This window comes from Pagrus pagrus (assembly GCF_965226575.1).
Source record: "Pagrus pagrus genome assembly, chromosome: 3".
NCBI lineage: Eukaryota > Metazoa > Chordata > Actinopteri > Spariformes > Sparidae > Pagrus > Pagrus pagrus.
In genome coordinates this window covers 36,145,351-36,169,825 of record NC_140187.1, presented here as the reverse complement: position 1 = coordinate 36,169,825, position 24,475 = coordinate 36,145,351, and the positions used below count along the sequence as shown (strand labels likewise).

The 24,475-nt window shown below is 41.7% G+C and overlaps 1 protein-coding gene across 6 annotated transcripts in view; it reads right to left on the bottom strand.

The window, feature by feature from the left end:
• Window positions 1-24,475, bottom strand: part of cass4 (Cas scaffold protein family member 4) — a 34,004-nt gene that overhangs the window by 6,000 nt on the left and 3,529 nt on the right. For 2 of the 6 annotated variants that reach the window (XR_014622366.1, XM_084349839.1), the window contains exons 2-7: window positions 15,590-16,006; window positions 14,846-14,929; window positions 14,642-14,758; window positions 12,961-14,253; window positions 12,750-12,833; window positions 12,060-12,216 (exon numbers count right to left, since the gene is read on the bottom strand). Coding sequence is in view for 5 of the 6 variants with exons in the window: in XM_084349839.1 (XP_084205965.1) it covers window positions 12,060-12,216; window positions 12,750-12,833; window positions 12,961-14,253; window positions 14,642-14,758; window positions 14,846-14,929; window positions 15,590-16,006 (2,152 nt within the window). In the remaining variant the exon portion in view is untranslated. Of the gene's footprint in view, window positions 1-5,620; window positions 5,757-11,291; window positions 12,217-12,749; window positions 12,834-12,960; window positions 14,254-14,641; window positions 14,759-14,845; window positions 14,930-15,589; window positions 16,007-24,475 lie in introns of those variants that run through there. The other 4 variants (XM_084349840.1, XM_084349838.1, XM_084349841.1 and 1 more) reach the window with 4 other exon arrangements.

The following is a 24,475-nucleotide window of genomic DNA, read 5'->3' as shown; positions in this document are numbered from 1 at the left end:
GAGAGTTTCTGCTTATGAGATACTGGAAGGATTCCATCGTAGGGCACAGTTTATTGATATTGTCACATTCATTGAGCACCAAGTTAAAATAGTCTCTGACCCAATCTTTGGGGACATTCAGAATACACAACTCACTGCAGGAAATAAAAATGTTAACACATCAAAATCCCAGTCAAAGCCAAGATTTAAAAGAGACAGTTTTGCAACCACTGTTACCACCATTGAAACCCCTGCATCTGAAGGATCTAAATATTCTAAACCGGTTCAAAGGCAAAGAATTTCACCTGCAAAGATCACCAGCATTTGTGCGTGTTGCAACAAAGGTCACCCACTGGAGGAGTGTACAAGATTTGAGGAGAAAATGCACAGGGACAAGATAAACTTTCTCAAGGAGAAAGGAGTCTGCTTTGGCTGCCTTCGCATTGGGTATATGAGCAAGGACTGTGATAAACGCTTGACTTGCAAGGTGTGCAGCCAAATCCATCCCAGTGTTCTCCACATATACCAAAAGGTGAAAACAGGTAACGCAGACCTTAAACAGCCCAAGGAACCATCAGTGAGCAGTGCACTGGTCTCTCTGCAGCCATGTGATTATACAGGGGCCGGAAACAGTGATGGGATTCTGTCTATGTTACCAGTCCAAGTAAAGTCCAACAAAGGAGACAAAATCATACAAACATACGCATTTCTGGATCCAGGCAGTACAGCCACCTTCTGCTCTGAAAACCTAATGAAGAAGCTGAATATGACAGGGAAGAAGGCTCAAATCAGTCTACGAACCATGGGCCCAAGAACATCAGTGTCCAGTTACAGATTGAGAGGTCTGGAGATTTCCGGTCTTACTGGAAAAGAGTACTATGACTTACCAGAGGTTTACACCCAGAAGAGGATGCCTGTGAACACGGATAACATCATCCACAGAGAGGAATTGGCTAAGTGGCCATATTTGAATACTGTTGATGTTCCTCGCATCCAAGCAGACGTGGAGTTGTTGATAGGAACCAACGCCTCCAAATTGCTCGAACCCTGGGAAGTAATTAACAGTCATGGGAATGGACCCTATGCCATTAAGACCCTATTGGGGTGGGTTATTAATGGCCCCCTTAAAGGATACAGTGATGAGTGGTGTGAGAGTGGCCACCTCGCTGCTACTGTTAATAGGATATCCATAGAAAGGCTGGAGGAGTTGCTGAATAATCAATACAACCATGATTTTAATGAACATACATCAGAAGGCAAAGAGGAGATGTCAAAAGATGATGAAAGGTTCATGGAAATCATGAAGGAGTCAGTAAAGCTTCAAGATGGACATTACATCTTGAAACTTCCTTTTAAGAAAGAAGATGTCTCTCTGCCAAACAACTAATGTGTTGCTAAGCAACGCATGCTTGGATTGAAGAGGAGGTTCGAGAGAAATGAGAAGTTCCACAGGGAATACACTAACTTTCTCAGTGAAGTTATCAAGGAGGGGTATGCTGAACTTGTTCCTGAACATCAGTTGGAACGATCTGATGGAAAAGTGTGGTACATTCCACACCACGGAGTGTATCATCCCAAAAAAGGAAATCTTCGTGTTGTGTTTGATTGCGGAGCCGAGTTCAGAGGAAATTCTCTCAACAGTCAGCTTTTACAGGGCCCTTACCTTACTAATTCCTTGTTAGGAGTTCTCACACGATTCAGACAAGAACCTGTGGCCGTAATGGCTGACATCAAGTCTATGTTCCATCAAGTCAACGTAGCCCAGGATGATCGAGATTTCCTGCGTTTCTTGTGGTGGCCTGAAGGCAATTTGAAGCACGAACTTGTGGAGTATAGGATGACTGTGCATCTGTTCGGGGCATCATCTTCATCCAGCTGTGCTTGTTATGCTCTACGTAAGACTGCAGAAGATAACCAAAACAGTTTCCCTGCTGAGGTAATTGACAGTCAATTTGAACTTTTATATGGATGACTGTCTCAAAAGCTTGCCGTTTGAGGAGGAGGCCGTCAAATTGGTCAAAGACTTGACAGCTGTTTGTCATAAGGGAGGCTTCCATTTGACAAAATGGCTTAGCAACAACCGTGGTGTACTGTTATCCATTCCAGAGGAGCAGAGATCAAAGATTTTACATGAATTGGATTTGGACAGAGATCAGTTGCCAGTTGAGAGAGCCCTTGGCCTTCATTGGTGCGTTGAGACAAACGCTTTAAAGTTCAAAATGGCACTCAAAGAGCAGCCCCATACCAGACGTGGGATTCTATCAGTGGTCAGCTCTGTTTATGATCCTTTGGGATTTCTTGCGCCACTCACGCTTTCAGTTAAGCTCATACTACAGGATCTGTGTAGGAGGAGCTTTGGATGGGATGATCAAATTCCCTCAGTTTTCCAACAGCAGTGGATCAAATGGTTAAAAGACCTGGAAAAGGTAACAGCATTCAGTATAGACAGATGTCTCAAACCGCTGGATTTTGGACAACCCACTCATTGTCAATTACATCACTTTTCAGATGCCAGTGAACGTGGATATGGTACTGTGACATATCTCAGGATGCAAAACAACCACAACCGTATCCATGTCTCTTTCATGCAAGGCAAAGCCAGAGTGGCACCACTCAAGCCAGTGACGATTCCTCATATGGAACTCACTGCTGCACTTCTTGCTGTTAAAGTGGACACAATGCTTAAAGTGGAATTGCAGCTTCCACTTGAGAAATCATGTTTCTGGACTGATAGTACATCAGTACTGAAGTACATCAGGAATGAGGACAGGAGATTTCAAACCTTCGTGGCAAACAGGATATCTTCCATTCGAAGAGCAACTGATGCCTCGCAGTGGAGGTACATTCATACCACCCAAAATCCTGCAGATGAAGCCTCAAGAGGATTAATGATGGATAATTTCTTGACAAACAAAAGATGGATTGAAGGCCCTGAATTTTTGCAGAAAGCAGAAGAGGCATGGCCAGTAAGCAGCTTTGATTCCAACATTGCTGCTGGCGACCCAGAGGTCAAAAAGGAGCTCATGATCAATGCAGTGATTGTCGAAGACACACCAACTGCCACCCATCAACTGATAACCTATTTTCCGGACTGGTCAGTTGCATGGTTTCTGAAAATAAGGACATTTCTACAGGAGATGGCTAAGAAAAGAAAACTACTCAGTCAAGAGATTGCAAACATCAGCAATAATCAAATGGAACAGGAAATGCAACAGCTTAAGGCTGCATTTGGAGTACAGAGCTTGACTCCAGACGACCTTGTTGAAGCAGAAACCTCAATCATTTGCTTTGCTCAACAGGAAAGTTTTCCAGACGAGTTTGCTGCATTATCATCTGGCAAATGTGAAGTGAAAAAACAGAGTACGATCTACAAACTGGACCCCACCCTGGAGGATGGATTGCTTAGAGTTGGAGGGAGATTGAGTAAAGCGGCCATGCCTGAGGAGACAAAACATCCAGTCATCCTATCCAAAGACCAACATGTATCCTGTTTAATATTAAAGCACATTCACGAACAGCTGGGCCATAGTGGGAGAAACCATGTTCTCTCAAGATTGCGGAGGAAATACTGGATCACCAGTGCTAATGCTGCAGCGAGAAAGATCCTGTCCAACTGTGGATTCTGTAGGCGCCATAAAGGAAAGTTGGGTGAGCAGAAGATGGCCGACCTGCCCGTGGAAAGAATCATCCCAGATCTTCCTCCATTCACCAATGTGGGGGTTGATTATTTTGGACCAATCGAGGTCAAAAGAGGACGTGCCCTGGAGAAGCGCTATGGAGTCATTTTTACATGTATGGCATGTAGAGGAGTACATTTGGAGGTTGTGTACTCATTGGATACAGACTCCTGCATAAACACTCTGCGCAGGTTTGTTTGTAGGAGAGGAGAGTCTCTCATTTACGCTCTGATAATGGAACCAACTTCATTGGTGCTAAAAGAGAGTTGAGAGAAGCTCTTGCTGCTTTAAATCACAGCAAAATACAGGACGCTTTTCTGCAGGAAGGAATAAAATGGAGCTTCAACCCACCAACTGCTTCTCATCATGGAGGTGTGTGGGAGCGCATCATAAGAATGGTAAGACGGATTCTAACATCAGTCTTACATCAGCAGACCCTGAATGATGAAGGATTCCAGACAGTTTTGTGTGAAGTCGAATCAATTCTAAATGACCGCCCCATCACCAAGTTATCTGGAGATCCCAATGATCTGGAAGCTCTCACACCGAATCACCTGCTCACAATGAAAAGAAAACCAGTCTTACCACCTGGACTGTTTGAAAAGGACGACCTTTACATCAAGAGAAGATGGAGGCAGATACAGTATATCTCTGACCTTTTTTGGAAACGATGGCTAAGAGAATACTTACCTTTGCTACAGGAGCGTCAAAAATGGAGTAAAGAGAGACGAAGTCTTGTGTCAGGAGACATTGTGCTTATTGCAGATCCTACTGCCCCACGCAGTTCGTGGTTGCTTGGAAGAGTCTTACAGACTTATCCAGACAGAAAGGGGTTAGTGCGCTCTGTAAAAGTGCAAACTAAAACTAGCATACTAGACAGGCCAGTGACCAAACATTGTCTTCTACAAGAAGCTGTGACATGAGCTGCATTTGCAAAATATTATTGGTAACCTCTGACCTACAGAGAGGGTTTTGATTTAATGATGTATGTAAAATTATTTGCTGGCTCCATTATGTAATATATGTGTTATAATTGTTTATGCCCTCCTGCCATGAACAATTAGGGGCCGGTGTGTTGGAGCCATATAACAATATTTTGGTTTTTATTTTAGTATTTTATGTATTTTATGTAGTTTTTTGGTCCCAACACAAGGTGTCACAAGCGCCAGAGAAGGCATATAGGTATGCGCCAGGTAATGAGTGGCAGGTGTGTGAGAGGGAACCTACATATAGTTTTTTGACCGTGTTAGAGAGAGAGTGTGTTAATATAGAAATTAGAAAAAGTATTAACGTTTTGGGTTCAATTTAATGACACGGATGTAAATGAATAAACGGGTCGCTGCACCGAAAGTTACAGAACAACTGGACATTGGTTTATTGTTTTTCAAGAACACGCGTCCGAACGAAGAGTTCTCCCTCATCGCCGCCTCAACGACGCAAATATATGAGTCTTTATAGGAAAGACTATATAGCAGTAAAAGCGCTCCCTATTGGCGGATTTGCACAACATTTTTCACAAACCGTCATCGGGGCATGGAACACAATTAAAAAAACTAAAGTGTTAATGGGACTGCATTTGATGAAGATATGCAAGTGTAACCCACTCCTGGTTAACACACTGATAATCTAGGTTCGTAAGGAGCTAAGGGAAAGAACTGCAATAACCATACAGGAAAGTACAGACGACAAGGTAGGTTGCAACAGAATGTTTAGTAAAACGAACTTGCAGGTGATAATTCACACACTATGAATAACAGATTAATGACAATGAAACAAAATGGGCCCTTTAAAATAATAAATCTGGTCTGTCAAAAAGTCAAAGTCTGTGTGTCTTGTGATCACTGTCACAGTAAAACGTCTTTCAAATCCACCGTCTGAAGATTCCTTAATATTCAAGTGTCCAGTGTTCTCATGAATGTTCATGGTTTATGAGTGAATGTATGTGAATGTGTGACAGTCCTGGCGGCTGGCACCACCCTACCAACAGCTGGAGTATTCGATGAATCGGTTCTGGATTTCAAGCAGAATCACGCTGGGAAGCTCGCCATCAATTGGAATGGATCTCCTGAAGAAGCTCTCACTCCGTCCATAAGACCTGACCTGTTTTGTTTTATAAACAGGAATTTAACATTTTATCTAATCTATTGTTGTACAACTATTACTCCAAAGCATAACAACAATGTAACACTAAGCAGAACATACTGTATAATACTTAATTATTACATTTTAAGGCCTTTCATTACACTTCAGTAAATCTCAATCAATAGCTGAATCATTGCACAGCAATATTATACAACCTGCATACGTTATTGTATTCTACCGTAAAGATTATAAGCCGTATACCTGCCACATATGGCTCTGCTGACATTTGCAATGCCCACTCTCAAGTGAAAATACAAATACATTTACATAACTTACATCTCTCACAGTGAAATGTTTAACCATTCACTTCTTCAAAAGTATAACACAAATGAACATTTTATGGTATTTCAATACCCCTTTCTCATAGAACACGGTTTAGTTGACTAATTAGCAGCATTAGCATGACCATTTTGCTTGCTATTAGCAGCTAGGCTGCTAGCATCGACTATCTCAATAACAGGCAGGCTACTTGACCTAGCATACACGGTTAGCAACATTAGCACAACACTGCTATCTTACCGAGATCGACCGAGGAAAAACCCTGACTTTTCCACTCCAGATCCCCGGATAGTTCACTTATCTTCTTTATTGATTCACTGGCGTGCATAAACTATACGTTTTAGCAATAGGCGGTGGGGGCCAAGGGGAGATTACGTGTATTTAGACGCACCGAGGGAGGACCAAATTTTTTGTGGACAACATCTTAATTTTTCAACAAATTAAACAAAAATTGTTGGCACTCTTACCTCTTGCACATTTTTTGTTTATCGGTAACTTTGAGTTACCGGTTCCGGCAAACCGAGCGGGCAGCTATGCTCGGGGACCGACATGTATGACGTCATTGTAGGTATTGTCCAATGACAATTGGATTACCATGGTTACCATGGATCTGTTGTTTAACTCGCCGCTGCGTTTAAGCTACCGGCATCGGAGTACAGTACATCAACACTTTGCACACACATTGCTAATATAACACGAATTTTGCGTATCAATCACTTTAAGAGGAGGTAAAATTAATCAAATTAACGGTCTATAAAGTTCGTTATTAAGCTTGATGAAAGGAGGAAAATGTATAATGTCCTGTCATCCCCTCATTTGAAAACTTCAGTCTTCTGTAACATTAATGATGTCCTCAAAATGTCATTGTGAATTTTGCACATAATATTACCAATTTCCAACATCTGAGGTCCAGTGAGTTTTCTTTCCACCTGTCAATCTTGACAAAAATTATGAGCATAACGTCACAAAAATTAGTCACACACACTACACCTCTCTAACTACGTTTGCTAGCAAACAAAACAAAACAATAAAAATGGAAATTAGCTTTGAGATTATATATATATCAAAGCTAATTTCCATTTTTTTACAGGTGGAAAGAAAACAACTCACTGGACCTCAGATGTTGGAAATGGTAATATTATGTGCAAAATTGTAAAAAAATGGAAATTAGCTTTGAGATTATATAATCTCAAAGCTAATTTCCATTTTCAGTCTCTTTGCAAGCTAAAGCCATACACATAACACAACCACTATATAGTATGACAACAAACCTGGGTTGTAAGGTTAAATGTCAGCACTGCCTCTTCTGCCACAGCACTCACAGCAGTAATAAATTTCTTCCATCCTGTGTCTGTAAACAGGGTTACAGGAACATCTTTTTCAAAAACACCTCCATTGTTTTGTGTGCTAGCAAACGTAGTTAGAGAGGTGTAGTGTGTGTGGCTAATTTTTGTGACGTTATGCTCATCATTTTTGTCAAGATTGACAGGTGGAAAGAAAACTCACTGGACCTCAGATGTTGGAAATTGGTAATATTATGTGCAAAATTCACAATGACATTTTGAGGACATCATTAATGTTACAGAAGACTGAAGTTTTCAAAAGAGGGGATGACAGGACATTATACATTTTCCTCCTTTCATCAAGCTTAATAACGAACTTTATAGACCGTTAATTTGATTAATTTTACCTCCTCTTAAAGTGATTGATCCGCAAAATTCGTGTTATATTAGCAATGTGTGTGCAAAGTGTTGATGTACTGTACTCCGATGCCGGTAGCTTAAACGCAGCGGCGAGTTAAACAACAGATCCATGGTAACCATGGTAACCGGCAAACAAAGGGAAAAAAAAGTTAAACTCCGGGAAATTTCGAGGCGTGTCATTGAACAATACCTACAATGACGTCATACATGTCGGTCCCCGAGCATAGCTGCCCGCTCGGTTTGCCGGAACCGGTAACTCAGACAAAGTTACCGATAAACAAAAAATGTGCAAGAGGTAAGAGTGCCAACAATTTTTGTTTAACTTGTTGAAAAATTAAGATGTTGTCCACAAAAAATTAGGTCCTCCCTCAGTGGGGATTGTCTAAATACACGTAATCTCCCCTTGGCCCACCGCCTAATAGTGCTGGTATGCTGTAGACGTGGGTGGTAATGTAGACAAAATTGTCTGCAGTAGAGGGTTAGGCAAAACACTGAAGCTCCACCAATGCAAGGGTTCCTGTTCTGTAATGACAGATTGCCCTTTAGACATGGTACAGTAGAAAGGAAAAATTTCCACTATAGTGAGCAAAAACAAATCACCATTTAGTATTGCACTTTCATAAATTTGGGGAACTCACAAGAGACAGATTTTGAGAAAAATCTCCTGACCTTTAGTCCATAGTTGGTAAACACTGAATTATATATTTCCCATAATGCAACCAACAGCATCTTAAACCCCCCCTGCTTGGTAAATACCAAGTGGCAAACTCAAGGGCTGAAAAATGAAGCTAGCCGTGACCTGTCTACCAGGCTTCACCTCATTTAATTTGAGTCACTGATCTTCATTCTTTATGTTTGTGGTGTTGGTGCCTTTTGGATATTTTTTTAATGCAAATATCAGACAAATAAATATGGCTCGCTGTGCATATAATTGGACTAACTGACCGGAGTGGAGGAACAGACACAGGTGTTTTGGATTAACAAGCAATCTTGTTAGTGTTAACTGGCAGACAGCTGCTGGAGCTGGCGAGTTGAGGGGAGACAGCAGTGGGCAGAGCTTGGAGCTTCTGGAGGAATAAACGGTAGTAAATCTGTAGTCGAAGAGAGCACAGAGTTTATGTTTTAAAGATCTGGGATTAAAAAGTCGATTTATCTTCACTGTCACTTCTCAACCTGTCTGCAGCAACAAGCTGCGGGGGTGCTGAAATTCACTGTAATGTATTGTTATTCTTTCCTATTTGACTAAGGAATGGAGGGTATATGTAGGCTACTTAATGAATGTATAGTGAGGAGACAGGGAAAAGAATAGAAACAGAGTATCTGGTGACTTTGTAAACACTGACACACACACCCTCAGTGTCTGCTGTGGCTCGCTATTTTATGGCTAATGTACAATTAGGTAATCTGTCTGTTTGGGTTGAATAAACCCAAGCAGACAGACATAAAGAGTTCTGACTTTCTAATTTTTAATATCAATAAAAATCAACATGTGTTGTAGTCTTTTGTCAAGAAAAGTTTGGGAATGCATAACACATTCTTTAGATTATTTATATATTCACAAAAAGTAGACTATCAAACTACTACCCTGGAGCGTATACATCTTACAAACGGAGCTGAGTTACCGTGATCAAACCAAACTAATGTGAATGTGAGGTGGAATTTGCTTCTGTTGTGTAAACACAGATAGCTTGTTAGCCTTAGCTAGCCTGTTAGCTTCCAACTTGGTTGTCTCATTTAACTAACTACGCTCACTTCAGCTCCACCCACACTCCATCTCTCTGCCCATTTTTGATTATCTGGGAGTTACGTGGATTCAGGTACTGCCCAGATGGCAAGCGCTTGTCAGCACGAGGACCTATTGTATCTGTAAGGATTATTTTTTTCCTTCCAAACGATTGCATATTTGGCGGCCTGAACATACCCCAAAACTCACCAAACTCGGAACATAAGTCACATTTGTGTGCCACTATTAGAATTCAACATGATTGTGGGTGGGTGTGGCCAGGGGACTCCATAGCGTCACCTAATGTCGAAAAATTCGCACACATCATTTTTGATCATCATGAAATTCACAGGACTTATAGGTCTCATCGATTTAGCCACAAATTTGTTTTATTGGAATTTTTGCTGCAACAGAAAGTCGGCCATCTTGAATGTCGTGCGGCAGTTTTAATTTTTCCGGCACTGTTTAGAGGACTTTAGGATGTTCGCAGACTCACCAAATTTGACATGTAGGTTCAAACTCAGGAGTAGTTTAATTTGATGCCACAACTGCCCTCAGGTGCGGCACAACAGCTCAGTAGCGCCCCCTAATGCCTTTTCCCATTTGGTACATACAGACAAACTCCTACAAACACCAAATTTGGTAGATCCATCACCAGTCACAAACATTGATATCTGATATGGGTCTGGGCCTTTTAAGTGCAAAGATGGCACCACAGCGCCCCCACAAGGATTGAGAAGGGCGCTTAAGCTTGAAGCCCTGCCACCTAAATGCACATAAATGAACGAAATTCGGTATGCATATGTATCATGACCAAACACACAAAACAAGAATCAACACCCATACCCTCAGTCCAACAGGAAGCCCGCCATTTTGATTCGAAGTTGAGATTTCGCCACCGTTTTAACCCATTTCCTGCCTCGTACTTTAACAAACTCGTCCTACAGATTTAACACCACAGACTTCACATTCACTCAGGATCATCTTCCGACCTAGAAGATGAAAAGTTATCAAAAGCTTTCGCCTCCGTTCTACCTGGTGGGCATGGCAGTGCGGTCAATTTCGATCCTTCGCCATAAAGCAGGAAGTCCTTATAAGTTCAACATACAATTTCCTATCTACACCAAATTGCTCACACATGTAAAGGGGTTCGCCCTGAATACGTCTATGCATCAATACTGTGTCTTATCTATAGCGCCCCCTAACACCAGGTCATGTGAAGAACAACTTTCTCCGATCTTCATGAAATTTGCAGGACTCATAGGTTTCATCGATTTAGACTGGAATTCAATTTGTGGAATTTCTTGCCCTAGCAGGAAATTGGCCATCTTGGATTGCGTGTGGCCATTTTCTTTTTTCCAACATATAATTTTCCCATCTATACCAAATTCGTCACACTTGGATAGGGGTTTGCCCTGAATACGACTATGCATCAATACTGTGTCTAATCCATAGTGCCACCCTCTGGACACAGGAAGTCACTGCAAATTTCACTGTTGTGTTTTGGGTGACATGTATCCTATTTAGGTGGGATGCGCGCGCCCTCCAACTGCACCACAGCCTGACGTACGTGGGTCGAGGGCCTGTTCATCACTGCTTGCAGTTTTAATTACTATTTAGACTTGAAGATCAAAGCTGAGCTGCCAAGATGGCATTACCAGAACATGTTTCTCAAGCTGAGTATGACTAGTAAACTCTTCAGCGGCTAAATAAATATCCTTTCTACGAAGGTCATTACTGGTGTCTTTATATGTATGCTTCCAATAGATATTAATTAAACAACATGAAGAGGTCTGAGTTTCCAATTTTAATATCAATAAAAATCAACATGTCAAGAAAAGTTTGGGAATGCATAACACATTTTTTTGATTATTTACATATTCACAAAAAGTAGACTTTCAAACTACTACCCTGGAGTGTATACATCTTACACAATAAAGTAATAAAATACATAAACATCCACATAACAAAAAATATGTGGAGAATATAAAATTATTGAAAATTATAAAAACAATTAGATCTTATACTATCTAAAATTGCATTTTCATATTAGCTTGAGTACAGTATCCTGAATGTGCAATTTATTTCCAAACTCCACTGTGTTGAAGTCTTTTGCTTTAGTACAAATGCAACTTCATATTTTCTGCTCATCCATCATTAACATTATTCGTTGTGATAACAACATTCTCAACTTCTCAAGCAATGATCTTTTTGGCTAGTGAAGCCTGAACATGGCTAAATAAAAAGAAACCAATTAATGCAATGTTTTTGCTGTATAAACAAAACAATATTCTTGATATGTGCTCTCTCAGAGGTCAAGTGATATCCGAAAATGCTGTGCTCTTTGGGCAAGTTCTTTTGCAAACTCTTGGGCCTCGTGCAGAGCCTTCTTATCTGGGAAGTGCAATGCTGCCCTTTTCGTGGCCACAGCCAGCTGCTTCAGGAGAGCACACAGGTGGTTGCTCTTGCACAGAAGGCTCTGGCTTGACCCTCTACGTTGTGCCTCCCTGCACAGGGTGTCCACCAGTCTCTGGCCTACCATGATTACCAGCTTACTTTGAGAGATGAATTTTTCTGGTGGCTGGCCATCTCGAAGACTTTCCACGAATCCCCCAATGGCCTTCTGGAGAGCACCAAAATAAAGTCGGCAATGCTCGGATAGGGCGGATGGTCGATGTTCTTCTGTGCCACTGCCAGACTCAGTGTTATCAGCCTGAGTGGTGGATAAATGGAACAAAGAAGGTGAATATAGCCACATATCTTGTCTTCTGGACTACAGTGTTCCTTTCTTTTTATGACTATACAGAAAGCTTTAAATCCTGGATAGCTACACTGTAGATATTGTCAGAAAAGTTGAGATTCACACACTCTTGCCGTACACAATCTGCAAGTATAAAGGACATTATACATAGTCCTAATGGTGAGTCAGAAATATATGAGCTCTGCTAATTGTGTTGTGTTGAACATGTAATGATTGTGTCATGATTACAGTGAAAGTAAGGAAGCTAAAATATGTTGAAAATAAGAAACATTTAAGATCAAAATGAAGAAATTAATCAGTTAAAAATTGGTTGTACTAAGCTGAGGTTGAGAAAGGTGAAGTATCTGGATGACAGTGCAAAGATATCACCAGACCATTAGTCATCGAGCGGAGAGACGAGCAAAAATGACCTTATAAGGAAATACACAAAAAATGAAGTTTTTTAGAAGCAAAGGTGTTTTTTGGTCCCTGGTTTAGATACTCACCTGTGCCTTGTTAGAGACTGGTGTGACATTTTTTTTGGGTTCCCTCTGCACTTCCTTCTGCTGCTTTTCAAAGTCAGTCTTAGTCTGAGGAAAAGACAATGTCAAAAATACTGCATTTGTCAAAATGCTTTGGGTTTTTCTTGGTTAATCGCTCATCATTTAGTTACCATAGTACCTGTAGTATTTATAATAGAAGATTGGAAGCTTTTACCTGTAACTCTACATAGTCGTTTTCATCCTCCACTAAGCCCCCTCCTTGTTCACTTGGCTGACCTGTGGTGTTGATAGGTTCTGGATCTTTCTGAGGGGCTCTGAACAGAAGCTTGCCATTGGCATTGATGATAGACACCAGGCGCTTGACGTCCTCTGGAACAGTGCGTGCCACCATAACGAAGCGCTCCAGTTGGTCAGGTGTCTGGACCTGCCCCAGGTCCTGACAGAGTGTGCTGAGACGCCAGCCAGCCATGTTCAGCGCACTTAATGTTTGTTGAAGGATCACACCTGAGTCTTCTACAATGGACAACTGTTTATAGAGCCTTGTCTGGAGGTTGGCATCGGTCAAACGGCAGGCATTGCCTTTCACATCAAGGGCAAAGTTCAGGAAGAACGTCAGAGAACAGGTGATCTCCTGTGCTGCTTCTTTGATCTCTTTCATGTGTTTCTCCAGATGTCCTTTGCTCCTCCAGTGACTGCTGACAAAGTCCATGAGAGAGGGCACAGCCCTGCAAATGGACTCCTGCAGGTCCAGAAGTCTGCGGCAGGCCTCCTCCTGGCTGAGTGTCACTTCTCGCAGAGGCTCAGGAGAAGATGAGCTCAGAGCCAGAGAGTCACACGAGCTAGTGGAGGAGCTGGAGGCCGTGCTGACCCTTTGACTATCGGCTGCAGAGAGACGTAAGGTTCTACTGCGCTCTTCATCCTCATGCACCAGTGACTCCCCACTTACTGGAAGATCATGGAAAGATGCACAGGCCAGGAAGTTTCTCATTCTCTGAGGACGCACCCTTTTGAGTTCATGAGTGTTGCTTGGTTCGCCCCTGCACTCAAGAGGTATATGATCGGTAGGTAGATCACTGTGAGCTTGGATGAGGGGTTCATCCTGAGGTGGAACTGCATAAACTAACTCTTCTGTAAGCCTCTGTGTAGGGGGCTTGTCATAATTTGGGACTCTTGACAACACTTTGGGTGGACTTGGAACATCAACAGAATTGGATTTTGGTAAATCATATAAGGAGGCAGTTGGACTGCCTCTTTGAATGGGCCGTGCATGTGCTGGAAGAGTGTCATAAAGCTGCCTGCAAACAGCTTTGGATGGCATGGTATCATAGGAGCCTTTGGATGGACTTTGTTTCTCAGGACCCACTGGCACATCATAAATCCACTCAGGCTTGTGGGGGTTGAGGAGGGTGCTGTATTCACTGATGATTTTCTGTTGGGCCTCTGTGGCGGAGGGAATAGGTATGTCATAGTTTGGGTCCTGGGACAAAGGTGGTGGAACTGCATACACCTGTGATCAAGAACAACGTTGTCAATATCACAGCTATATGGAAAAAAGGCCTTTAGGAATGAAGTGGTGGAAAGTAAGTGCTTCTCTATGCTTCAAACTAAGTACTTGTAGGTTCCTCTCAGGGCTCTGACAACCATGCTGACAGTCGGCCATTGGTAATGCAGCCAGGAGGAGCCTAAGACGGCAGGCCTTTAGCCGCACCTTTGAATGTGGCCATTTGCTTTTGCCTTTAACATAGTCAGACATCATGTTATATGAACTGGTTCATTTCGTACTGAATCTTAAGCAAAGGTGAAGAATTTGTAAACATCAGTGTAACAAAAACAATATTTGTGAGAACATCATAGATTCCTTGCTGCATTAATCCCTCAAAATGTCTGAAACTTACATAAGAGTCTCCTGGACTGCTACACCTTAAACTCTCCAGAGAGTCAAATCTTTTCTCAAGCTCAGAAATTGGAAGGAGTGAGTATTTTCGTGGCATGTGTCTTGGAGTTGTTGGAACCTGCAAATAGAACATCACAGTTAACAGTAAAGACATCAGACCCACTCAAGTGGCAGACTATCACTACTTTTGATGCATGTTGCTCACACTGAAAAGAGAAACTCTTCTTGCTTGGCTTGGGACATCGTAAACCTCCCCTTTTGGACTGGACGCATTGCTTGAGAATGAAGGCTGCAGACAGGACAGACAGGCTGTTATACTGATATTGACTGGTAACACTTGCACTGCTGTGATCAAGGCTGCATATACCCAATTGACCGCTACATCAACACATTTATGGGGACAGTGTTTGCTCTGAAGCCCATTGAGAGTAGAAGAGAACCTCATTATGCATGCACTTTGTCAATTAACACAACTCTATAATAGAAACCATGCTGCTTATTGAATATTAGGTGGCTACTGCAGAAAGGAACAGGACTCCCCTGGAGCAGGAGAGGAAATGGTGAACATGTGGGTATATTTCTTCCCACCTTCTACTACACCGGCACCCATACAGACACTTTTGTCTTTCTGGGGTCCCTGGCACGGGTTGCTGTTTGCAGTTAAACGTGTCTGAAGTCTGTTTGTCTTTTATAGGCCCATAAAGACTCTGGTTCTGCATGCCTGTCCCCATGGAAAGGCCCTTGGTCCCCATCTGTAAGCTCTTTTGCCAGCGGGGGTGCCTCTCTATACCTCTGTACCTGTACCTCTCTAATCATGAGGGCTTACCTTCCCAAGCAAAAGGACTGACCTCAGACTAAAAGGCAGACTAACTTCTACTGAATGCAAATGGTAGTATGTCTTTTTGCTACTCTCTACATTAATTCAGTAACAGTAGTAAAAACTGTTTACCTCAGGTCCTTCTGTGCTGTGCTTAAGTGCTGATGGGTCTGGGCTTTTTGAAGCTGATAAAGGAATGGATGGGACCTTGTAGATCATGTCCATGCATTCATAAGCTTGACTACTGGAGGCTCGGGGAACACTTGGGATCTGATAGATATTTTGCGCACCGTTATCATTTTTATCATCAATTAATGTGGGTTTTTCTGTGACGTAGCTTAAGGAGCCTACAATGGGTCCATTTTTTTGTGGTAAAAGCTGCAGTCTGTTTGCAGGGGCCAAGCCTTGCCGTCCATAAAGAGAACACATCCACCATCCACTGGTGCCAGCCAGGTTCTCATCCATCACTGTGATGATATCCCCTTTTCTGAAGGCCAGCTCATCTGCACACTCTGCAGTGTTGTCATACAGAGCCTTTGCAAGCTTGTTCTAAAATAAAGAGCAGAGAAAAGGGGAATTAAGAATAAGAGGTAAAGCATCTGGAGGCAGGTAGTGTGGCTAATTTTAAAAGAAAAATATGAGATACTTAAGACACATATAGATTATTCCAAGAAGTTTCATATGCAACAGTTACCTCGTTAGTTTATATACCAGAGGTCCCCAAACTTTTTCCCTTGGAGGGCTAAAAGTTAAACTCAATGGTGGGCCACAGGCCAAAAGCCAACACCTTGTATTGAATTGTATAGTTAAGATGGAAAATGGTACTTGGTATCCCAAGTTCCCTTACATAAGTGAATTTCTGTGTCCCTCTGCCTGCCATGCTCAGATAATGTAACATAATGCATAATTAAGGATCCTTCATACTTGAAGAGAAATTTTACTTCACAAAATTGCTAATTTTATTTTTTTCAAATTTAATGTAAATTTTGTTTAGCTAGAAAATTGAACATTATGGCAGGACAATGGCCCACAGGCCCAGCTTTGTGCAGCCCTGTTCTATTGTGTAACTTTCACAGTATCCACATTTAAATGTAATAACTTAAATCTTGTTTTGATATGCAGTGCCATTTATTCCACAGTTACTGCATGCAATGCATTTCTTTTTTTGCTGCTGTAGGCCAATGACAACATTTCCTCTTGCAAAATGTTGCCTCAAGTTGCACATCTGATTTGTCATCAGATTAACAAGTCATTTTACAAATCATAATTAACACAACTAGTTGTTGCACAGTTACCCTTTCTCTTATTGTTAGTGATTGTAAAAATCAACAAATCAAAGCAGAGCCCTTTGTATTTTGAATGACATTTTTTTTTGCTCTGTATTTTCACTTCCTACTTGTGCTTCCTACAGAGAGGTAAATGGAAAACAAGTTTCTACAAAGCTTCCTCTTGCAAATTTTTGAGCACCCTATCTCATCACAAAAATAGACTGAACCGTGCAAATGAAACCTCATTTCACTCTACATGTTTTGAATCCAATTTGTTGATTACTATGCACGCATGTCCTTTGCATGATTCCCTGAGAAGTCACTGCCTTGTGTTGAGGAATTCTTCACTGCCACTAACTGTGCAACCTCCCTGCTCTTTTTTGTATGTGACAAATCTAAATCACATTAGGCATCAGACAATGAACAAAAACACAGTTTCCTTTACTTATTTGCTGTGGTTGCTCCTGTTCTGCACACTTGTCATTATGAGAGACAAGCTGCATGGCACATGCCTCTAAACCAAAACCACTCTGCAGAGCTCAATTCACAGGCAGCAGCTTGTGGTTTGACTTACTGTGTAGCTACAAAGAAAATGGGTGTTTTCACACTTATCTCATATTATTGCAATTCTCAAGAGAAATGTGTATGTTTAGGTGACCAGTCAAATATTGTTCATTCCAAAAGAACTCTGTCTGGCCCAAATTTGGAAGAAATTGAAGACCCAATTTTGGAAGAAATTGAAGACCCAATTTCCGATTATTGATCTTTTGAGCTCTCAAGCTCATCACAGTGTACATATGTATTTATTTTACTACTGTTTATTAAACCATCACAGCCTACATTATTTATATTTAAGTTTATTTTGTTCTGTTTTATGCCTATTGACTGCACTTTTATGTCTCATCTCTTAGATTCTTATTTTATCTGCATCATACAATTAAGAACGTGAACATGTAAAGGCAATTCCAATATCAGGAAAGCATCAAACTGTCAGAGTGCTGCCTGTGCTGGTCATGTGCTGTCACAAAAATAGTATGCAATACTGTCAGACATGAATAAGATGATTTTTCCTACCTCAAAGCCACTTAAGAGGTTATAGGGGAAAAAACAGAGTATGTTGGGTATATTGTGAAAAGATACATTTTTTGATACTTATGTTCTCTACAAAAATGATCTACATAAAATGCAAACATGTCAATATAACCCATAAGGAATGGGTGAAATGCAGAGAACAAGTTTTAGTATGTTATATCGAGTATGATTCTATGTGAAATATAAAGATGCCTCTTCTTTCTTCTTATAAGTTAACAATGATAGTTATGTATGTTTATCGTCTTGAATTTAACATACTGTACATAAATAAAACAATATATACTGATTTGGAGGCATTAGTAATCATTGTGATACATTTTTTGGCTGTATTATTCATATTTTCAAGGAAAGAAGCTGCTGGTGGTAAGGCACTAAAACAGCTTATTTTGTTTTCCCATCATCGTCTTTTGTCAGCAGGGCCTGCCAGTATCAACACAAAATCAAAGTTCCTTGTTTTAGCTTTAGCTAAGTAAAATTCCAGTACCTATGATACTATAAGTGATCTATTGCAAATAAAGGTCCTGCAGTATTATCAGTCAAGTAAAAAGTACTAATTTATTATATATCATATGTTATTTGATTATTATTATTATTTATGTAGAAAGACAAAGAGAGTCTGTTGATATAAGAACTCAAGAGCCAAACTAAATACACTCCTCTCAGTGGTCAGTGGTCCTTCAGAAGCTACACCCTCAAATTCACGGACATGCATTGCCAAGACAACAGCACTAATAACTGGGCTAGCTAATCAGTGGAGAAGTATGGTAACGTTACGTTGCGTTACGTTACGTTACGTTACGTTACGTTACGTTACGTTAAATTACATGGTAATATCTCCAATGTTATTTACGTTTCACTATTATAATGGCGTAGCAAAGGTGTTGAAGAGAGAGAGAGAGAGTAGCCAGCCGGAGCAGACAAAGGGGCAGAGGTTGGAATGCAACTGTTTTTTCTGTTGCTGATTGGCTGGAATAGTGTTGTGTGACTCTGTCAGAAGTACTTTGTTGTTTCTCATTTACAGAGCCAGAGCTGTGAACGAACATTGTATTTTTGTTCCAGCACACATAGAAGTGGACCGTGAGGTGCTGTTGGAACAACAACACTGCTCTCTCTCTCTGAGGGTGAATCCTCTAGAACAAAGAGCTCATTCACCATCAGAGCCCAGCACACTCAGCACCTGTTGGGATGCAGGCCTGTGGAGCACACTGACCGCAGCGCACACACACACACAGACACACACACAGACAGACAGACACACACACACACACACTATGCCTCAGTAAACCGCCTGCCTAATCCTCTGGGTCATGCCACAGACATGCAAGCGAAATACATAGGGTCAGATGACAATCGGCAAGCGTACCAGCATTACACCAATCAGCCACAACATTAAAACCAATGATAGTTGATGTGAATATCAGTGATCTTCTCGTTACAATGCAATGTTCTCCTAGGAAATCTTGGGTCCTGGCATCCATGTGTATGCCACTTTACATGCACCACCCATCCAAACACTGTTGTGGACCAAGTACACCCTCCTCATGGCGTCAGCACTCCCCAATGGCAGTCGGACCTCTGTAGGACAACGTGCCCTGACACATCGCCAAAAGTGCACAGGAATGGCTCTAGGGACGTGACAAAGAGCTCAAAGTGTTGAACTGGCCTCCAAATTCCCTAGATCCCAATCCAGTTGACCATCTGTTGGAAGTGCTTGAACAAGTCCGATCCATGGAGGCCCCACCCCCAGTCATACAGGACCCAAAGGATCCACTACAAACGTTCCGGTATCAGACACCCTAGGACACCCCAAGAGGTCATGACCATGCCTTGTTGGGTTAGAGCTATTTTGGTTGCATAAACGTTTTAATGTTGTGGCTGATCGGTGTATGTTGTTGCACTTGGTCCTTGGGATTATCAGTGTACACTATCTTAAAATTACATTACCAAGCTCTGCTTGTACAAGACACACAGGGTATTTTTTCCATTCAGGTCATGACAACGTATGTATGTATAAGTCTGTAAAAAGCCTGCTGAGTTTCAGTTTCTGTAACTGCAGTGGGTAAGAAATGCCATTTTAACTGCAGCCTATCATGGAACCTGATAATCTGTGATGAGGTCTTTCTTTTAACCAAATTTTATATATACCCATTGTTGTGAAAACAATGACTCAACATGTGAAACTATCAGAATCCAGGTCACTTGTCCCCTCATGCTGATCACTGAGTACAGCGACAAAGTAATATTCAGCTGTGACTCTTTTAGATTCCTGCACACGCCTGCTTGTGCAGATCAGCCCCTCTGACAGCTGGCCTTCAGCAATTTAACTGCACAGCTGTCTCTGCCTCTCCCTTGCCTCCCGTCTCTCTGCTCCATCCTGTTCACAAATTAACATCGGCCTGTCCGACACAACGCAAGAAATGCCTTTAAAAGTCACAGATAGGAGCTTCTGTTCAGGCAACAAGTCACATCAAATAATGTACCTCAGCCCATCTCAGCTATCTCAAATCAATTCAAGGCCTGAAGTGGAGTGGATTATTGTTTTCATGACACACTGTTTTCTGTCAGAAGTCAGAAAGAAGACAATTCTATTTTTAACTCACAGCTAACTGTTAGCCACACACAAAACACTCATATCGGGCCCACAAGCCCAATATCTAAAGGTGCTCTATACATAAAGTTATTATTATTATTGTAAGTAGTAGTAGTAGTAGTAGTAGTAAAGAAATGAATTTTACAGTATTAGAAAAAAAACAGCAGGAATTCATTTTATAATGTATACAGAAAAAAACAGGAAACCTTTGAGAAGCTGGAACCAGAGAAATGTTTGACATTTTTGCTTGATAAATGACTTAAAGAAGAAGAGGAATCTTTATTTAGGTCACATATCATACAATGTACAACATAGTGAAACTGGTACGCTGCATTTAACCTATCCCAAGGGAGCAGTGGGCATGGCACACACTCGGCAATCAACTCCAGATCTGAGCCACTGCCTTGGTTAAGGGCACTGACTGGAAAACCTAGTGTGCATATTTTGATGGTGGGTAAACCAGAGTACCTGAAAGCAAGGGCGTAGAATTGGGTAGGGACGGTAGGGACACGTCCCTACCAATATTCGGCCGCTACTGTGTAGTCACTATCAATACAACCGCTGTCCGTAGTGTTTAGTCAGTGATTATGGCACACAAAGGGTTAATTGTCGGTGTCTGCTAGAAGTCCCGCCTCTAACCTAAATACCGCTCCCTGATCGGCTGCCGGGTTCTCGCTAACTTACATGTGATTGGCTGTCCCCACTGTCACTCCTTCTGCTGGTCAAAACTACCTGCAAAGTGCAAGTTGAATCGACGAGAGGCAGTGAATGTTAACTGAGCTGCGAGTGTAAGTTGTCAACATGTTCAGCATTTGTTCTTCCTGGGTCACGTCAGCTAGATGGATTTTAATATCAGTGGTGTCATTTACATTTGTGTTTGTGTCTTTTTGCGTGTGTGTACGTGTGTGCGTGCGTGTGTGCTGTATATGATTTGAAGGATGTCAAAGAAAAGAAAACTGGATATAAGAGACTTCTTTTGGAGTCAAAGTGTAAGTTACTTCAAGGGTGTATAGGTAGAGGCTCAACAACACAGATATTGAATAAAAGAGAATATTTAATGCCAAAGAGATACACTTTTTTAAAGTTATTTTTAATTTTTATTTTCATGTATTTGTGTAGAAGAGAGCAACGGTTTAAACACACAAATAAAGAAAAATTGTGGTGGAAATACAATAAAACCTCAGATTCTAGATGATCATGTGATTTTTTAATTATAAAATATAATTAATTAATATTAAGTAATCTTAATATTTAGTAAAAGCCTTTTTTGCTCAGGCAGTAACTGTACCATCAAGCTCTATGATCATTGTATCCCTAATGTATCTGTTCATGTCATGCATCAACATATTTTTGTAAGGTGACAGACAGCAGAGAGGCTGGAGGAGATGGAGGAGGAGAGGCTGGAGGAGGTAGAGGAAGAGAGGCAGGAGGAGGTAGAGAAGGAGAAGCTGGAGGAGATGGAGGAAGAGAGGCAGGAGGAGGTAGAGAAGGAGAGGCTGGAGGAGATGGAGGAGGAGAGGCTGGAGGAGGTAGAGAAGGAGAAGCTGGAGGAGGTAGAGAAGGAGAGGCTGGAGGAGATGGAGGAAGAGAGGCAGGAGGAGGTAGAGAAGGAGAAGCTGGAGGAGATGGAGGAAGAGAGGCAGGAGGAGGTAGAGAAGGAGAGGCTGGAGGAGATGGAGGAAGAGAGGCAGGAGGAGATAGAGAAGGAGAGGCTGGAGGAGGTAGAGGAAGAGAGGCAGGAGGAGGTAGAGAAGGAGAGGCTGGAGGAGATGGAGGAAGAGAGGCAGGAGGAGGTAGAGAAGGAGAGGCTGGAGGAGGTAGAGAAGGAGAGGCTGGAGGAGGTAGAGAAGGAGAAGCTGGAGGAGGTAGAGAAGGAGAAGCTGGAGGAGATGGAGGAGGAGAAGCTGAAAGAGAGGCTGGAAATTCACAGGTGAGGTTAAATAATGATGGATATGTTAGTCATGAGATTCAGCACTGTGACAAATGTTAGTGTGATGATGATCTGAATAGCAATGCTTCACCCATGTGGCTTTAAGATCAGAGCTTTATATCAAGTCTGGTGTTCAGAGGCCTCATCATGTATTACTAGTGTGTATGTGTTTACAGTAGTTGCTACACAGTTGTCAAATTTATATTGTGGTTTATTCCTCGTATGTTCCTTATTTAACCTATAACATCTGCATGACGTGAAATTATGATTGCTAATGCAAAAAAACGTCAACTTTCGGGAGTGCTGCCTTGGAGCACTTTTGTGTCCCCACCAATCTCAAAATCAAACCTACTCCCTTGCCTGAGAGGACACCCACGCAAGCACGGGGAGAATATGTAAACTCTGCAGAGAAAAGCCCTGCCCCAGCGTAATTCCAACCCAGGACCTTCTTGCTGTGAGGCAGCAATGCTAACCGCTGCGCCACCATGCTGCAGAAAAATAAATTATGTAATGTCTGCTGAACAGCAGCCACAAGTGAATATTATGGGGTAATGCTAAATGCTTAAACTAACTGGCAGTAGCACAAGTGAAGAAGAATATTATACAGTAATAATTACCTAAAGATAGCTATAAAACTATAAACTAATGAGACCAGGTAAGGCTGTAGCAGAGTGTATTGAAGTGAGCAAGGCTGTGTTTTATTGCTTATGAATTAAACTTTTCAAAAAAGAACATGTTATTTATTCTATGTTCTACAAAAGCTCGAAGTTGAGCTTTAGTGTTCACATATAACAGTCAATAGAGGTAGAAGTCCACTGCAGACTCTGCGGACTGGCAGCTCCCAGTAGTTAACACAGCTGGATTGGGACGGTACAACACAGCCTCTGAGAAGACAGAGGCAAGTTTGACAACTGGGAATACAGTACCAAAGTGGTTTTGGTGGTTTGGTTAATGCCAACCTGGGACTGAATCAGCGAATAGGACCGCTAATCTAGCTGCACACCTAACCAAGCAAACTACCAAATGGCAGCTACACTACAGTAACAGAGCTGTCCTTCAGGAAACTCCATAAATCATCTCAGTACTGCAACTTGCTTCCATCATTCTCATAGGCCGCATGTGCAGTGATCTGTGAGGCCTTGCCCCCAGAAACACATCGGTCTGGCAGTGTCCTTTTTATACATCCATGACAGCATCATAGAAATTAAGAGAGCATTTATTGGATGAGAAGTTAGTATATGCCCAGTGGAGGAAGAGTCATCAACATTTTTTAGCGTTTCCCAGGAAGTTACAAACTCAAAGATACCATTCAAAATATCTTATTATTAGACCTGCTACTGGTAAATAATTGAGATATATAGCAACACACTTTAACATCAATTTTGAACTCCTGGGAACTTTAAACAACTGATTATCAGAATTGATCGTGAGTTTAGGTTACTTTGTATACTATACTGTATAGTTATCTAATTAGGTAAATATACTGCAGCCATTGATGTACATTAATGAAGTATCCCTTAAGAGTACTAAAGAAAGGAAATCCCCAATTTTGAGTGCTGCTGTGGGTTCATTGCAAACTTTTCCCCATATGATCAAGGAGCACCTGTAGAGATACATTATTGAGTTAACATAACAGCATCCAGTCCCAGAGAGTCACTGGAACAGGAACCAGTCCAGGAAGTGGTTCCCAGTGTGGGAACAACGCACTCTTGGTTCACGCTGATCTTTTGCCCTTTGACAGTCTGGGCATGACCATGGGTTCAGGTCAGCACCTCATCCATTATACAGACACATGCCAGGCCCAGCTCAGCACCCACGGTGGTGCTGAACAAATCTGTCACATGTAACTAAAAAGTTTGCTAAAATCTAGACAGAGCAGCAGGGGCAGGGTGTTCAAGATGAGCACATAGTTAAGATTGGACAGGAAGTAAGCATGTAAATATGGCATATTAGACTTTCCCACAGTATCTTAGATATAAAGACAGGGGCAGGGGGAGAGACGAGGAGGAGAGAGAGGCCATAGGCAGACAAACACAGGGAAAAGCACACAGAGAGATTTGGTATTTCAGTAAATTATTTTCTGACGTAAGGAATTGTTCCTGGTCATTCAATTTTATCATCCTAAATGGTCCTCAGAT